The sequence below is a fragment of the Saimiri boliviensis genome, chromosome 7 (genome assembly GCF_048565385.1).
Source record: "Saimiri boliviensis isolate mSaiBol1 chromosome 7, mSaiBol1.pri, whole genome shotgun sequence".
Classification (NCBI taxonomy): domain Eukaryota; kingdom Metazoa; phylum Chordata; class Mammalia; order Primates; family Cebidae; genus Saimiri; species Saimiri boliviensis.
This window is the reverse complement of record NC_133455.1, coordinates 120,204,008-120,221,612: the sequence shown is the minus strand read 5'-3', so window position 1 is coordinate 120,221,612 and position 17,605 is coordinate 120,204,008. Positions and strand designations below refer to the sequence as shown.

The following is a 17,605-nucleotide window of genomic DNA, read 5'->3' as shown; positions in this document are numbered from 1 at the left end:
ACACTTAAAAATATTGTATGATTCCATTTGTGCAGAATAGGCAAATCCAGGCTGCGTGCAGTGGCTCACTCCTGTAATCCCAGCACTTTGGGAGACCTAGACAGGCGGATCACCTGAGGTCAGGAGTTCGAGACCGTGAGACCATCCTGGCCAACATGGTGAAATTCCTCTCTACCAAAAAATATAAAAATTAGCCAGGGCCGAGGCTGCCGCCGGAGTCGCCACCGCCGCGCCCTCGCCCACCCGCCAGCCCTCTGCTCCCGGCCGCGCTCGCCCCCTCCGCCGCGGTCCCCGCTCGCCTCGCGCAGGCAGGTTTGGGCCTACACCTCCCCTCCGCGCGCCAGCCGCCAAAGACTTGACCGCGTAACGAGTCCAACTCCCCAGAACGCCGCCCGCTGCTCGCCATGGATGCCGCTGTGACTGAAAGTGGACTAAACGTGACTCTCACCATTCGGCTTCTTATGCACGGAAAGGAAGTAGGAAGCATCATTGGGAAGAACGAGGAGTCGGTTAAGAGGATCCGCGAGGAGAGTGGAGCGCGGTTCAGCATCTCGGAGGGGAACTGCCCGGAGAGAATCATCACTCTGACCGGCCCCACCTGTGCCATCTTTAAGGCTTTCGCTATGATGATCAACAAGCTGGAGGAAGATATCAACAGCTCCATGACCAACAGCACCGCAGCCAGCAGGCCCCCGGTCACCCTGAGGCTGGTGGTGCCGGCCACCCAGTGCGGCTCCCTGATTGGGAAAGGCGGGTGTAAGATCAAAGAGATCCGCGAGAGTACGGGGGCGCAGGTCCAGGTGTCGGGGGACATGCTGCCCAACTCCACCGAGCAGGCCATCACCGTCGCTGTCGTGCCGCAGTCTGTTACCGAGTGTGTCCAGCAGATCTGCCTGGTCATGCTGGAGACGCTCCCCCAGTGTCCGCAAGGGAGAGTCATGCCCATTCCGTACCAGCCCATGCCGGCCAGCTCCCCAGTCACCTGCGCGGGCGGCCAAGATCGGGGCAGCGACGCTGCGGGCTACCCCCACGCCACCCGTGACCTAGGGGTACCACCTCTAGATGCCTGCTCGACTCAAGGACAACACACCATTTCTCCGCTCCATCTGGCCAAGCTGAACCAGGTGGCAAGACAACAGTCTCACATTGCCATGCTGCACGGCGGGACCGGATTCGCCGGAATTGAGTCCAGCTCTCCAGAGGTGAAAGGCTATCGGGCAAGTTTGGATGCATCTACTCAAACCACCCATGAACTCACCATTCCAAATAACCTAATTGGCTGCATAATCGGGCGCCAAGGCGTCAACATTAATGAGATTCGCCAGATGTCCGGGGCCCAGATCAAAATTGCCAATCCAGTGGAAGGCTCCTCTGGTAGGCAGGTTACTATCACTGGCTCTGCTGCCAGTATTAGTCTGGCCCAGTATCTAATCAATGCCAGGCTTTTCTCTGAGAAGGGCATGGGGTGCAGCTACAACAATGTAGGTTCCCTCCATAACCCCTTTCTGCTGTTTTCCCATGATCCAACTCTGTAATTTCTGGTCAGTGATTCCAGGTTTTAAATAATTTGTAAGTGTTCAGTTTCTACACAACTTTATCATCCGCTAAGAATTTAAAAATCACATTCTCTATTCAGCTGTTAATGCTGGGTTCCATATTTAGTTTTATAAGCTTTTCCCTGTATTGAGTTTTGTTTTGGGTTTTTTGGCTCATGAATTTTACTTCTTGTCAATAAGAAATGTAAGAGTGGAATGTTAATAAATTTCAGTTTAGTTCTGTAATGTCAAGAATTTAAGAATTTAAAAAACGGATTGGTTAAAAAAAAAAATTAGCCGGGTGTGGTGGCACAGGCCTGTAGTTCAGCTGCTCAGGAGGCAGGGGTGGGAGGATAGCTTGAGCCCTGAAGGCAGAAGTTTCAGTGAATTGCCACTGTGCTCCAGCAGCCTGGGCAACGGTTAGACCCTATATCAAAAAAGAACGAAAGAAAAGAAAAGAAAAGAACATGCAAATTCATAGAAGCCAAAAGGAGAGTCATGGTTGCCAGTGCTGGAGGTGGGGAGAGTCAGGATTGACTGCCAACGGTATGAGGTTCTTTTCTGAGTGAGGAAAGTGCACTGGAATTAGGCAGTGGCAATGGTTGCACAGCCCTGTGGATGCACCAGCACCAGTGAGTCCAATACTGTGGTGATGGAATGCCGTTTCTTAGATGGGCATTGAGAACCTGAGGCGGCAGACCTACAGCCTCTCCTCCTCTTTCCACATCAACATCTGGGGCTTTCCCTTCTTCCTGCTTCCCAAAGCATCTCCACTCCCAGTTTAATTATGACCATTCCCTAGAGGGCTGCCAACAGGTTTCTTTTCAAAGCATCTCTGTAGGGTTTGCACTGCTCCTCCCTCTCATACCCAACCCCTAGACCATTTACTTATTAAACTAATTAAATTAAATGACTCACATTTGCACCTTTGGGCATGAAGCAGGTAAACAGCTCACAAAAGAGTCACTTGCACTTGAAAGGGCCGGTTTCCCTCCCAGCCCAGCCAACTCCCCTTACCAGTCCCCCAGCGCCCCCCACCCCCAGAATGTTTCTCACATCACAGTAGGAAGAGGATCAGGGGGAGCTGCTAGCCCTTCCCAACGTGCTTCCTCACCCCCAAGGAAGGCCGCACCAACCCCTCAAAATGCGACACAATAGCCTTCTTATTCCACTGCTTACAAGGCCAGCAGGCAGCTAGGTCAGCATTGTAGAAGTCATCTGGAGCCCTCTTGCCCGCCCTTTGCTGCCACATCTTACCCCTACAGCAGTACCAGCGCCATTTCTCTGGGTGCCCGGTTCCTGTCAACACCTGCTTTGAGCTGGATGCTCTGGAGATACCATGCAGTTAACTAGGTTAGGCAACCTGGGCCCGTCGCTCATCTTGCCCGAAAAGGAAAAGAAATGGTCCCGATTATTACTCCAGGCTCTAAGACCTGTGAGTTTTCAGCTCAATAAATGTGGACTGAACTCACTCAGCCCTGGAAGGGAACACAAAGGTATGCCAAACAAGGACTCAAGGAGGACACAGTGGACCTCGTAATGGCGAGTGGATAATTTCAGTGAAATGCAGCAAGGGATGAAACTGGGGTACATGTGGAATAGAGGTGTCCTGGTCTCCTCTCCTTGCTCCCACCACACACAGCACACTTCTCTGCCCTGCTGAGCAGGGCACTGGGTGGGGACACACATTAACAAGGCTGGCAGGATCTTCCCTAGGTCACACTTAGAATAACCCAGCTCTGCTCTCCAAACACCACCTCAGAAGCATCCTCCTGACAGTCTGGAATCCAGGAGGAAGTGTGATTTGAGTCAGATCCTGTCCTGGAGTGGAACCACATCCTCTTGCCACCCCCTACACAGGCATTTCCGCCTTTGTGTATTTATAAGACTCTCCTAAACTAGGCAGCAGCAAATAGGAGCAGAGACCTGATTTAGGTCAATGAAATCAGCACTTGGGAGAGTAAAGACACCCTGAGAGCAAGTTGCTATTTTTTATCCTATTCCATATCCAGGTTTCAGTATCATTTAAATTCCCCAGCAAGCCTCCCTCTCTCCCCATTCAGTGTCGCTTCCCAGGTTTCTCCTGCCCTGGAAATCTCCCTTTCTCCTGTCCTCTCCAAGAGGATGAGTTTTGTTTGTTTGTTTTTTTGAGACTGAGTCTCACTCTGTCGCTCAAGCTGGAGTGAGTACAGTGGCGCAGTCTCGGCTCACTGCAACCTCTGCCTCCTGGGTTCAAGAGATTCTTCTGCCTCAGCCTCCTGAGGAGTAGCTGGGACTACAGGCACATGCCACCACGCTTGGCTAATTTTTGTATTTTTAGTAGAGCCTGGGTTTTACCATATTGGCCAGGCTAGTCGCAAACTCCTGACCTCCTGATCTGCCCACCTCAGCCTCCCAAAGCGCTGGAATTACAGGCGTGAGCCACCACACCTGGCCCCCAGGTGGCTTTCTAATGTTCATTTATGATTAAGCAGTTGCATTTTGCAAAGCACTTCTCAGCTGTTAACATGCCCATCCATCCCCTCCTAGGAGGGATCTGAGTTCCCAAAGCAGATTAGGGGCAGGGCAAAGGTACAGCAGAAGGTGAGTAGGTGCAGGTATGCAGCTGTCCTCCGCCCCTATCTGCCTCAGACATATTGTCCATCATCTTTGAAGTGTTGGATGGTGTTGGATGACAGGCAGTGATGGGCAAAGCAGTGTTGCCTGAGTGTGTCTATCGTAGATACCTGCTAGGTAAGAAAAACCAGTAGAGTACGTCTCCACCTCTCCTAAGTGGGGCACCTTCCCAGCAAGGCACTTAAAGGTGTCTGCCTCTGCCCAGGCGTGGGTCACATGCTGTCCTGCCAACCTCACAAGGCTGCACTAGAGGAAAAGACCCTGGTTCCCTGGCTCCCTGCCTCCTTACTGAAAAAGATTGCATATGGAAGGCCTGCTGGGTCCCTTTGTGGCAGGAAACAAAGAGGGTTGTCTAGTTCCCCCTTACTTTGGCTGAAGTCCTAAGTCTGGGAGGGTCAGTTCTCAAAGCACTATGTTTGTAATCTCTGCTTGGGCAAGAACAGCCTGGAGCTCTGCTGGAAGGGCCTGTGCAAATTAGAGGTCAGAGGGAAAAAGCCATGGCTGAAGTGCTGCACACGGGGTTTGGGACAGTGGCAAATATTTAAGTGAGGGGAATAAGGCCAGTCAGAGGCTGTGCCCAATTCCAGGGGACATCTGCAGAGGAGCAAACCTCAGGTGTAATTCAAACATAACAAAGTTGTCTTTAAGGAGTGGTCAAACTCCTTAAGACCAGGAGTTTGAGGCCAGCCTGAGCAACACAGTAAGATCCTGTCTCTATAACACATTTTAAAAAATTAGCCAGGTATGGTGGTGCACACCTGTAGTCCCAGCTACTCGAAAGGCTGTAGTGGGAAGATCACTTGAGCCTGGGAGTTCAAAGCTGCGGTGAGCCATAATTGCATCACTGCATTCCAGCCTGAGTGATGGGGCAAGACTCTGTCTAAGAAAACAAAAGAAAGTTGTTTCAAATTAGGTACTGGCCCTTCTGAGATAATGGAGACACTGTGAGGATCTGGAAGCTTTCTCTTCATTAACGATTATGAATTGGAGGTACCCCTAGGAACAGCTCTGGGCTGGTGGGGCCAGGGGAAAAGGCAGTAAGAGAAGACATTCTGCCTCTACTGGCTGTGGGACCTTGAGACAAGTCACTTTTAAGATCTCTTCCGGTTAGAATGGATGCTGATCAGATATTTCTTTCAAGGTTAATATCAGCGCTCTACTCAAGCACTCCTGACAGGTGTCCGCCAAGCTACTACTGGGTTTCCAGGGACAGGAATGTTCCACATGCCACAGCCGTCGGCTCCACGGCTGGATGGTCTATATTGCTGCCAAGTGCTTTTCTTTTGTAGGACCTCCTAGAATAAGCTCTACCCTTTTATGAGAAAATGCTTCAGCCACAGATGCAAACTCTTGTATACAGACAGACACAGAGCCACTGGGTGCAGGGTGTGGGGTGAGGGCGTGGGGTAAAGGGTCGCCACAACAGCAGTGCCGCAGGCCGTGTTCCCTGTTCTCCGAGCTCCGTCAGTTCATTTACGACCATGTTCTCTGCTTTCAGTGTCCAAATTCTAAGACAGCAGAAGCGTCTGTCTAATTCACCAGACAGCACCCAGGTCCAGTGACACTTCCAGACAGGGCTCTGTGCCAAGGGCAGTGTAAAATGATGGGGTAGAGCCACTCAACAGAACACTGTGGTGAGTTAAACGGGTGTGGAAGGCCTCACACACTAACCCAGAAAGGCGTTCAAAACGTATAGTTACGTGAAAAAACGTTGCCATATATACTGCAAAAGTGACACTATCCAAAAAAAACTTAACACTGTCATGGCCAATAGAAACTTAAGGAGACATGATAACTTTGGAGATCCTGGCACAGAAAAAGTCTATCTAAAAGGAATTCAGGGTATAATCTGAACTTGAGCTACGTCCGATATTGGTTCATTAATCATGACAAATGTACCGGGGCTAATGCATGATGCTAATAATAGAGGAAACTGGGTGTGAGCTAAGTGAGAGCTCTCCGGACTACCATCGCAATGTTGGGCAAATGTAAAACTATTCTGAAATCAAAACTTCTTTTTAAAATGCATTTATGTCTGTAAGAATAGGGGCTTCTATGTGTATGTGTATAGGTATCACAGACGCGTAGAAAACATTTAGAAGGCATATTAAATTTTTTATGGTATTTACTTCGGGGAAAGCACCTTTTAACATTATGTGTCTTTGAATTTTAAAAAATAGAAACAAAAATGTTTTTAAGTAGAAAAAAGAGGCTGGGCGCGGTGGCTCACGTCTGTAATCCATGCACTTTGGAGGCCAAAGTGGGCGGATCACCTGAGGTCAGGAGTTCAAGACCAGCCTGACCAACATGGTGAGACCCTGTCTTTATTTAAAAAAATAAAAAATAATTTTTAAAAAAGTAGAAAAAAGAGATGAAAATGAAAATACATGACACCAGAGGAAAGGGTAAGAGAAAGAAAAAGAAATAAAAATAAAAAATAAAATGAAAATATAAGAAGACAATAATTTTTAAATTCTGCCATATTTTACTGTTCCTGTGACTGAAAGAGCAGTGGGGTAGGAGTGAGGAGATCAAGGTTTTGGTGTTTGTGCTTTCACTCCTTTGTGATCCCAGTGACCTCCTGATCCTTGGTTTCCTTAGTTATAAAATGATGACATTTGGGACCACTGTAAGTGTTACACTCTATGATTTGATAATAAACACACACAAATGAAAGAACGATTTTTCTGTTGCTAGCAGATCCATCATGGATTGCCTGAAATAATAAAGCCCTCCTAATGAATTTAAAATATTTCAGTCCCTAAAGAAAGAAAAAAAAAAAATCTGAACTGCATAGAATGCTTCAGGGATGTATCTATAGGGATACTGTACCCGTGCTGTTTTAGAGGTTAAAAAAATGAGAGTGACAAATTGGGTTAAATCTGATTTATAAGAAGAGTATTGACTGATGCTTAACTGGCTCAGATCTATGCAAATGAAAGAAGACAAAAAAAGATGGATGGAGCTGCAAATGGCGACTCTCCCACTTGTGGCTGATCTAAGGCTCTTCATGGGAGAGAGTTTAAAATCCTTGGTGGGCTCAACAGCTTTGTCTCCAGCTCCTCAGTCTCCTCCCCAACTCCTATCAACCCCAGATGCAGGATAATTTGAGAGGCAGACCTATTCAGACCCCTATCTCTCTGCAGATAGCAATCCTGGGCCCCAGTAACATGAAACAAGGGTCTTCAGGACACTCTTCCCCACGACAATGAAGTGTGGCAGGGAGACAATGCCTCGTGCGGTGGGAACATTCCAAAAACAGACAGGAAAGCGTGAGAAAGGCCAGAAATTGCAAAAGCCAAACCCAAGGATAGGGCAAATTTTCCCGCAGGCAAATCTCGGCAAGCGCCAATTCTTGATTTTTGGTTTTTCCAAAGCAATTCTCCAATCCAAGAAGGATGAGGGTTCAGATGGCTGTGTAGACGGTCCTTCCTTTCCCTGCTGGGCTTAGGGAGTCCGGGGTTGGAGGCAGCAGTGGGAACAGAGGAAAGGTAAGAGACACTGATGCTGCTGTCAGTTCTCTGGGTGAGGGCCTGGTGGTCACTGTCCCTCTGTTCTTTCACGGGCTGTTAGTTAATTCTAGGAGGAGAGTGAAGCCCCAAGTTGTCTCAAAACAGAGCTACCAAATAACTAATTAATTCACTCAATACATAGTATAGAGCAGGCGTCCCCAAACTTTTTACACAGGGGGCCAGTTCACTGTCCCTCAGACTGTTGGAGGGCCGCCACATACTGTGCTCCTCTCACTGACCACCAATGAAAGAGGTGCCCCTTCCTGAAGTGCGGCGGGGGGCCGGATAAATGGCCTCAGGGGGCTGCATGCGGCCCTCGGGGCCGTAGTTTGGGGATGCCTGGTATAGAACATCCGTTAAAACCTGCAGTGAGGCGGGATGTGGTGGCTCTGCCCAGCCCAAGAGTCGGGGTGGGGGGTATTGGCAGGTAGAGAGGAGGCTGGATTGTTTCTTTCTTTCTTTTTTTTTTTTTTTTTTGAGACGGAGTCTGGCTAAGTCTCCCAGGCTGGAGCGCAGCGGTGCGATCTCAGCTCATCACAACCTCTGCCTCCCAGGTTCAAGCCGTTCTCCTGCCTCAGCCTCTAGAGTAGCTGGGACTACAGGCGTGGCCACCAGGCCTGGCTAATTTTTTTTTTTTTTTTTTTTTTTGTATTTTTAGTATAGATGGGGTTCTGCTGTGTTAGCCAGGATGGTCTTTATCTCCTGACCTCATGATCCACCCACCTCAGCCTCCCAGAGTGCTGGGGTTACAGGTGTGAGCCAGTGCACCTGGCCAGGAGGCTGGATATAAGACACATTTTATGATTGTATAGAGGAGGTGAGAGGACTAGTGGTTTTTATATTTTACTTAAATTCCAGTATATAGTGTTCGATTTCATTTTTTCTTTTGAAATAACTGTGGGCTTTTGTTTGCCTTTTTTTTTTTTTTTTTTTTTTTTTTCTTTTTTGAGACGGAGTTTCGCTCTTGTTACCCAGGCTGGAGTGCAATGGCGCGATCTCGGCTCACCGCAACCTCCGCCTTCCTGGGTTCAGGCAATTCTCCTATCTCAGCCTCCTGAGTAGCTGGGATTACAGGCACACGCCACCATGCCCAGCTAATTTTTTGCACCTTTATTAGAGATGGGGTTTCACCATGTTGACCAGGATGGTCTCGATCTCTTGACCTCGTGATCCACCCGCCTCGGCCTCCCAGCCTTTTTTTTTTTATAGGCAGGGTCTCACTGTTGCCCAGGCTGGAGTGCAGTGACGCAATCTCGGTTCACTGCAGCCTAGACTTCCCATGCTGAAGTGATCCTCCGGCCTCAGCCTTCACTTTTCTTTCTTTCTTCTTAAGCAGTGAGCATGTGTTATTTACACTTTAAGAAGAGGCAGTGGGTGGTCAACAGTGTCAAATGCTGCCAGGTGAGTAGGAGGAGGCTGTCAGAGATCAGTGGATTGGGGAACTGAGGTCCACACAGGTTCTCAGACCTTAAATGACTTGCTCTGGTCATCAAGGGCTTATCTGTATGGTAAACAGTAAGAAAGGAAGAGCAGGGCTTGGCTGTTAGGAGTGCAGGTGGGGGTGGAGGAGCAAAGCTGACCTTGGCATCTTTCATCCCACAAGCAACAAGTTCCTTAAAGATGTTAAGGAGGCGTGAGCAGTGAACCTGAGGTTTATTTTACAGGTCAGAAATCTGAGACGCAGACAGGAAAAATGCTTTGTGCAAGAGCCTGTGGAGGATTTGACAACTGATCCGCAGAGAAGTCACAGCTCCCAGGAAACATGTGCTTTGAGGAGGGAGGTGGCTGTCAACAGAGTGAACAAGAGGCTGTGTGAGTGGCAGCCACAGCCTAGTGGGTGGAGCACAGAGTCACTGAGCGAACAGGTGTGTCAGTGAGAGAACAGGTAAGTAAGGCTGAGGCTGTGAACCAGGGAGGCTGTGGTCATGTGAGTCACTGCACACATGCCCACATCCCCAGGATCTCCTTGCAGGGAAACATGGTAGAAAACATCAGCCAGTGGCCGCAAACCCAAAACCTCCTACTAACGCATCTTGTCTAGCTACTAGGTCCTACTCAACAACTTGTTTAGAGGGCACAGTGGTTCACACCTGTAATCCCAGGAGGCCAAGGCAGGAGAATGGCTTGAGCCTCGAAGTTCAAGACCAGCCTAGACAACACAGCAGGAACATATCTCTACAAAAAATAAACATAAAAAAATTAGCGAGGGTGGCGGCTCATGCCTGTAGTCCTGGCTAGTCTGGAGGCTAAGGTGGTAGGATCACTTGAGCCCAGGAATTAAGAGACTGCAGTGAGCTATGCTCACACTACTGCACTCCAGCTTGGGTGACAGCAAGATACCCCTCTCCAAAAGACAAAATAAAAGAACTTGTTTAAACGAAAAGAAAAAAGTGCTCACATATGTCACTTCTCCCGAAATAACAGCAAGGGTTACTACCCTCTGCAAATCTGTGCTGAGAACACCCCTCACTGCCTTCCAGATTTTAACTTCCCTTGCTTTATGCCTTTCTCTAACATTTCATCTTTCACTCCTGCTTGTTCTTCCTTTCTCTTTCCAATCCCTCTGCATCTGTCTCTTAACATCTCTCTCAGCCCTGTGTCCCTACACCTCCCTGTACTCATCATTTGGAACTAATGCAACACTGGGAGCAGACCCCTAAGGCTGTGATACAATGTTTTACCTCCAAGGGAGGCCCCCGAGTGTATAATTAGGAGGCAATGAGTGCAGCTGCCAGGCAGAAGAGGTGCTTAACTACACAGTTGCTCCAAGTCAGAGGACCTGACACCGAGGGCTGGAGGATGCTGGGGCACAGGAAGCCCTGTCAACAGGTGGTCCGCACAAGGTCAGCCAACTGGGTCCATGCCCTGGGGGGATGCCATGGAGAAAACCCTCATAAACAAGTTAATCTGCCTAGCTCGGATCTCCGGCTCCTGGGAAGGCAACCCAATCCTCATTCTGTGCGTCTGGTTTATCCTGAAGCCCAGCAAGAGGCTCAGGCTTGTTCTCCCCTGTCCTGTGCTCCCAGCTTGAGGGGAGGCCTAGAGCCCACCTCGGAGATAGGACGAGGTCTGTGACAGAGGCAGCAGCAAAGGGCGAGGGGAAAGCCCTGCCCCAGCTGGCCCAGGCCCACTCTCGGATTCATATAACTCCATCAAGTCACCCAGGTGGACTGAGCGGCTGCTGTTAAGTAGAGCACCAGCTGCAGCGGTCGGTTCTGTGTGAAGCAGAGGCAGAGGTGACCGACAAGAGAACAGCATAGTTCCCAGATTCAGCTCTTAATCAGGATCATCACAGGGCACTTGGTACAAACAGTGATTCCTGGACTCCACCCAGACCTACTGAATTAGAATTTCAGGGCTTTTGCTTGTTTGTTTTTTGAGACAGAGTTTTGATCTTCTTGCCCAAACTGGAGTGCAATGACACGGTCTCAGCTCACTGCAACCTCCACCTCTCAGGTTCAAGTGATTCTCCTGCCTCAGCCTCCCAAGTAGCTGGAATTACAGGCGCACACCACCATGCCCGGCTAATTTTTTGTATTTTTAGTAGAAATGGGGTTTCACCATGTTAGCCAGGCTGGTCTTGAACTCCTGATCTCAGGTGAGCTGCCCACCTTAGCCTCCCAAAGTGCTGGGACTACAGTCATGAGCCATCACACCAAGCCTAGAATTTCTAATTCTAAATGTAGAGGCATCTATACTTAACAACCTCCCTAGGTGAGTATACAACTGGGTGTGATCAACTTTTGGGACCCAGTGGGTCATGTCACTGTGCAATCCCCAGCCTCCCGTTCTCTGACCCCCACTTCTTTTTTTCCTGTTCTTTTTTTGAGACAGGGTCTCACTCTATTGTGCAGGCCGGAGGGCAGTGGCATGAACATTGTTCACTGCAGCCTCAAACTCCTGGCCGAAGTGATCTTCCCGCCTCAGCCTCCCAAGTAGCTGGGACAACAGGTGTGTGCTACCACATCTGGCTAATCTGATCCTTATTTCTCCAAGCCTTTGTATAAAGACAAGGTACAAAGGATGCTGTTTTTCTGTTTAGAGCATAGAAAATAATAACAGTAGCCTTATCTCAGTTACACAACTTACTTTTCACAACAACCCTGCGAATAGATTAGTTGTCCTAGCAGTAGTATTCCTCTTTTATGGAGGAAGGGCCTTCTTCTATGGAGGAGGAAAATAAGCTGAAAGAGATTGATTAAGTAATTTGTCATTAAATACTCAGCCAAGTAAGAAGTGGAGCCAGGATTCAAATTTAGGTTTATCGGGGGTGAGTTCAAAATGCTTAACCAGCACCATAATACAGGCATGGTCCATTGAGAATGGATGCCAGCCCTGGCCTTGGAGCAGGGTCCTCGAGACCCACTATAGCCAGGCATGGCTCCATTGGTTGCTGGATAGTGTGAAGGCTGGAAGGGTCCCAGGCTGGGGCACCAGGAGATTCAGGGCGGTAGCTATTTACCTCCCAATACAGAAATATTTCAGCATAAGTGGGATGACTGAAAGGTGTGTACCAGCTGAATGTCCATAATACAAAGCCAGGGTTCTGCCCACTAGAGTCATTCTGCTCAGCTCAGTTATCCTGGCTCCCACCACCTGCCGCTGGAGCACACCTGTTGTCCCGGCTACTGGGAAGGCTGAGGCAGGAAGATCACTTGAGGCCAGGAGTTTGAGGCTTCAGTGAACTATGTTCACGCCACTGCACTCCAGCCTGCATAATAGAGTGAGACCCTGTCTCAAAAAAACAACAAAGCTCAGTTATCCTGGCTCCCACCACCTTAGATTTTATCCTCTCATGAATCTCCTAGTGAAACCTGCTTTCAGAACCTTTGTTCAGGTTGATAAGTGAGAGAGAACATTTTAAAGAGTTGCTTCTGGCTGGGCATGGTGGCTCATGCCTGTAATCACAGCACTTTGGGGGGCCAAATTGGGAGGATCGCTTGAGCCCAGAAGTTTGAGGCTGCAGTGAGCTATGATTGCTCCACTGTACTCCAGCCTGGGTGACAGAGCAAGACCCCAACTCTTTAAAAACAATTAAAAATTTAAAAAAAAAGAAATAAAAGTTGCTTTTCCTAAAAGTTTGTGCATCTGCCGGAGATGAAAGCCTTAAGTTAGAAGTTGCAAATTCCTAACTTTAGAGGATGCTGTGCTGGCAAACAAGAGAGCAACAGGAGAATGGCCGGCAGGCCTCAGCAGGAACAGCCCAGGGATGCAGGGTTTGGAAATGCTGGTGCTGAAAACAAAAATAAAATGACTACCACCTGACTTTAGCTCATTGTACTTTAGATAAATTTGAGGCAACATTTAAAACTTGGGAAATTTCACGTAGAACCCCCAGTGTCTTGTTTCTCTTGAAAAGTAGGACAAATGAGGCAAAGCAGGGCCTGTAACCAAATGGAAAGAAAGGGCTGGAGCCAATAAAGTGACCACATCTTTATTCATTCACTTAGCAAATATTTTTTTTTTTTTTGAGTGCCTACCACGGGCTAGCACTGTTCTAGATAGTGAGAACACGGGCTCTCCCCTTGCACCACAGTCCTCATACCTCACACAGAGTATGTGTTTGCACTAATATCTGCTCCATTTACTAAAGCTACGTGCATGAATCTTAAGGTTTTGACTGCCCTAAATTAAATGCACAAAGGTAACAGTGACCACAGCAAGGTAGACAATTTCCATGATTCCACCCCCTCACCAGCTCAAACTTCCTGAAGGGACAGCATCAATCCCTAAATGCCCATCTGTCCTCTCCCAAAACTCTCATCTCAAATTATACATTGTGAAGGGCTCTGGGCTCTGCTCTAGAATACCCCACTAGGTTTTGTGTCCTCTCTTTATGCCAAAGCTCCACTGTCCTGTCCCCAGATCCACCAACTTGCCATTCATCATTGGATTTCCCAATTCTACTGCTCACCCGACACCATCATGGAGATTCTTTCCAGGGTCGGGCAATGGAAATTGTGAGGCCACAGCCTGCTGGCTTTGGATGCCCCCCAGCCCTCTACCATGCACTAGAATGGTGCTCTCTGACCCACGGTAAAAACCCCTGGCTGCCCAGCATGCTGGGAGGAGCCTCTTAAACACAGACATGGGAACATCCAAAAAGACAAAAGTTATAAATGCTGCTTTACCTAAGTAAATTCCTCCATCTTCATTTTCCAGGTCTTCCACCAGCTAGCGTAACCCCACATATCACCTTACCTCAGCTTGTCATTCCGATCTGGAACTTTTCTTCCTTCTGTGGTGCCCGTCTCTCCTGCCCCAAGACCATTATCTTACACGTGCAGGGACCTGGTCTCCTGAAGCTAATAAAAAAAACTAGCAATGTGGGTGTGGACAAACATAGGAATCAAAACAAAATAAAATCAGGAAGTCAGCTAGAGATGGGGCCACAGACGGAGTTATTTAAATTAACCATGGTCCAGAGGGCATAATTCTAGTGCATGGTAGTGAGTTGGGAGCATCCAAAGCCAGCACACAGTGGCCCCTCAGTCAGCTGCAGCCCGAAGTGTCTGGGCTCTGGGTGACAACCGGACTTGGGTGGACACGGTGGAAACGTAACTGGGGAGGGAGAGCATCTCATTCAAAATCACCTCTCAGCGGTAGGGAAAACCAATGACAAGGCTGGCTTCAGAAACAGCATTGAATGGAAAGAAAGAAAAACAATCTCTCTCTTCAGGGGCAACTGTGGGGCACTGCCAAGGTACTAGTAAGCCCAGGAGACAGCACGAAGAACTTGGCAACCGACAGGGCAGCGGAGAGGTGCGTGTGTGTATAAAACTAGAAGAGTAGAGGAAGGTTTGTTTATTGTTTATTCCTTGAATGGAAAACCTGGGGTGGGTTTGGAAGTTGCGGGCTGGGAGACATAGAATAGACTAAGAAATCCAGTGTGTATCATAAGCAGGAGGAGACTTTAGGACCACAGTGACTCTAAACAGGCTAGGACGTGCTTAAGGTAAAGAAACAAAACGCTTTCTAGAATGGCTGTGCTACTGAACAAGAGAGCAACAGGTGAATGGCCAGAAGGCCTCAGCAAGAACAGCCCAGGGATGCAGGGCTTGGGAACGATGGTGCTGAAAACAAGACAAAATAACCACCTCCTGACTGAGACACAAAGACGGGGAGGTCAAGCATGGCTGAGGAAAAGTGACCACTTTTCCTGGCCCAGTGCTCAGCAAGAATGAACAAAGCTGGTTCTCCAGAAAGTTAAACAGTTACCATAGGACCCAGCACTCCTAAGTCGGTACCCAAAGGAAAGAAAAACATATTCAAACAAATATTTGTACATCAGTGTTTATAGCAGCATTATTCACAACCGCCAAAGGTGGAAGCAACCCAACTATGCATTGACATGAATAGATGTGGTATATCCATACAATGGAATATGATTCAGCCTTAAAAATAAATGAAGGCCAGGAGCAGTGGCCCATGCCTGTAATCCCAGTACTCTCGGCAGCCAGTGTGGGAGGATCTCTTGAGACTAGGAGTTGGAGACCAGCCTGAGCGTCACAACAAGAACCCGTCTCTACAAAAAAGTTAAAGTGAGGGAGGCTGAGTTAGGAGGATCCCTTGAGCCTAGGAATTGGAGGCTGCAGTAAGCCATGATCTGTACTGCACTCCAGCCTGGGTGACAGAGCAAGACCCTGTCTCTAAATAAATAAATGAAGGAAGGAAGTACTAACATGCTACAAGTGGATGAATTTTGAAAACATCATGCTGAGCAAAAGAAGCCAGACATAAAAGTGGGTAAATCCACAGACACAGAAAGCAGGTTAGAGGTTGCCAGGGTCTGAGGAAAGGGAAAGGACTGACTGATTAATGGGCATGGGCCCATTAATCATCACCCCTTTGGGGGTGACGGAAATACTCTGAAGTAGACAGAGGTGATGGTGGCACAACATTGTATATGTACTAAATGTACATACACAATTCAGTAGAATTGTTCGCTTTATTATTATTATTTTTGAGACAGAATCTTGTTCTGTCACCCAGGCTGGAGTGCAGTGATACAATATTGGCTCACTGCAACTTCCACCACCCAGGTTCAAGCAAGTCTCCTGCCTCAGCCTCCTGAGCAGCTGGGATCACAGGTGTGCACCACCATGGCTGGCCAATTTTTGTATTTTTAGTCGATACAGGGTTTTGCCATGTTGGCCAGGCCGGTCTTGAACTCCTGACCTCAAACCATCTGCCTATCTCAGCCTCCCAAGAGCTGGGACTACATGCATGAGCCACCACTGAATCGTACCCCTTAAGAGGTTAATGTCACATGAATTCCAGCTCAATTTTTTTTTTTTTTTTTGAAACGGAGTTTCGCTCTTGTTACCCAGGCTGGAGTGCAATGGCACGATCTCGGCTCACCGCAACCTCCGCCTCCTGGGTTCAGGCAATTCTCCTGCCTCAGCCTCCCGAGTAGCTGGGATTACAGGCACGCGCCACCATGTCCAGCTGATTTTTTGTATTTTTAGTAGAGACGAGGTTTCACCATGTTGACCAGGATGGTCTCGATCTCTTGACCTCGTGATCCACCCGCCTCGGCCTCCCAAAGTGCTGGGATTACAGGCTTGAGCCACCGTGCCTGGCCTCAATTTTTTTTTTTTTTAAGAGTAAATGAAGACATCCAGGGAGTCTAGGGAATAAGGCTACTGGATATCAGAATAGAAAAGTGAGAGCTAGAGATGGACAAGGGATTATATTGCTACCACTTGTTTGCTAATTCCACAGCTCTCAATCTTTTTTCTGCCATGATCCTGGACAGGGGACATGGCATGACACACATACGGGCATATTTAGGGTTCTCTTCAACGCTCAAGGAGCTAACAAATTCCAACCTTTTATGTACCCCTCAAGAAAGTGTATTGGAATACAAGGTAGGAGAATGATGTGAATCTGCTTTTATATTTATAGATGTGCATATATAAACACACAATATATACTATTGTCAATAAAGTTTAGTAAATGTAAACTTTTCAAATGTGTATCATTCATGAACACTGATCTTGTGATTCTTGGCAGCTGAGCACCTGCTGCACTCCTCGCACTAACTGCAACACAGCAGAGCTGCAGACCCCGGCTTCCATTATTTCATCGGGATACTTTTCTAAGTAAAGATAAGAAAGCTACCCAAGGGCAAGACTTACTCCTGAGCCCAGCACAGTCAGCGCTGCCGTTAACCCATCCAGTGTCTTTGTGCCTTCCCGCAGGCATGCTAGATTCTGTTCCACACTCACCCCCTGAGAAGGAAGCATCTTTGCAGTGAACAACCTGCATAGCTGTACACAACAGCCCCGGGCACAGGCCTAGAAATACGGCAGGTACTTCCAAGTGCTGAACGTAGCAGGCAACCTTAGAGGTAATCTTATCTCACCTACTGCATGCCTGAGGTCTAGATGACCCTTTTGTTCCTTATGGTACATTTGGCGGAGGGTACATGGATCAGCAGAACTAAGGTTTACAAAGAAAGTTAGAGGGTCTAAGGGGGAAAAGAAGTCCCAAGAATTCAGGAGGAAATGAGAAACCTCAAAGAGGGCAACAGGAAAGCCCTCCCCAGGAAACTGAATCCCTAAAGCAAATCATTTCAGATGGTCAGTACATGAGGTGACTAGGAGCATGGGTTCTGAAGTCAGATAGACCTGGTTTCAAATCCTGGCTGTTACAGTGTGACTGTAACTTGAGTTATTTAACCTTTCCAACCTTCCGTTTATTTAATCTGTAAAAGAAAACGAAGCTCTGAAGATTAATATGAGGTACTGCATACAAAGTGCATCCATTGTGCCAGGAACATAGGAAGTGCTCCACATATTAATAGTAATATGCTGACACTGTGCTCACGCTATGGAGAACCAAAAAAAAAAAAAAAAAAAAAAAAAAACAACTCCAGGCCTCCTTTTTATACCCCAGGTTTCTTCACTTATAGTCAAAAGGGGTAGGGGCTTTTCCCAA

The 17,605-nt window shown here is 48.0% G+C and overlaps 2 protein-coding genes across 5 annotated transcripts in view; one reads left to right on the top strand and one right to left on the bottom strand.

The window, feature by feature from the left end:
• B4GALNT3 (beta-1,4-N-acetyl-galactosaminyltransferase 3) overlaps positions 1 to 17,605 on the bottom strand; it is a 100,067-nt gene that overhangs the window by 49,152 nt on the left and 33,310 nt on the right. The gene's annotated exons all lie outside the window — the stretch shown is intronic.
• Positions 405 to 1,535, top strand: LOC101033296 (poly(rC)-binding protein 1-like). The gene has a single exon (XM_039461557.2). The coding sequence runs from the start codon at positions 405 to 407 to the stop codon at positions 1,533 to 1,535; it is 1,131 nt and encodes a 376-aa protein (XP_039317491.2).

Coding starts and splice junctions, on each gene's coding strand:
- LOC101033296 (XM_039461557.2), top strand. CDS start 405: ATGGATGCCGCTGTGACTGAAAGTGGACTAAACGTGACTCTCACCATT.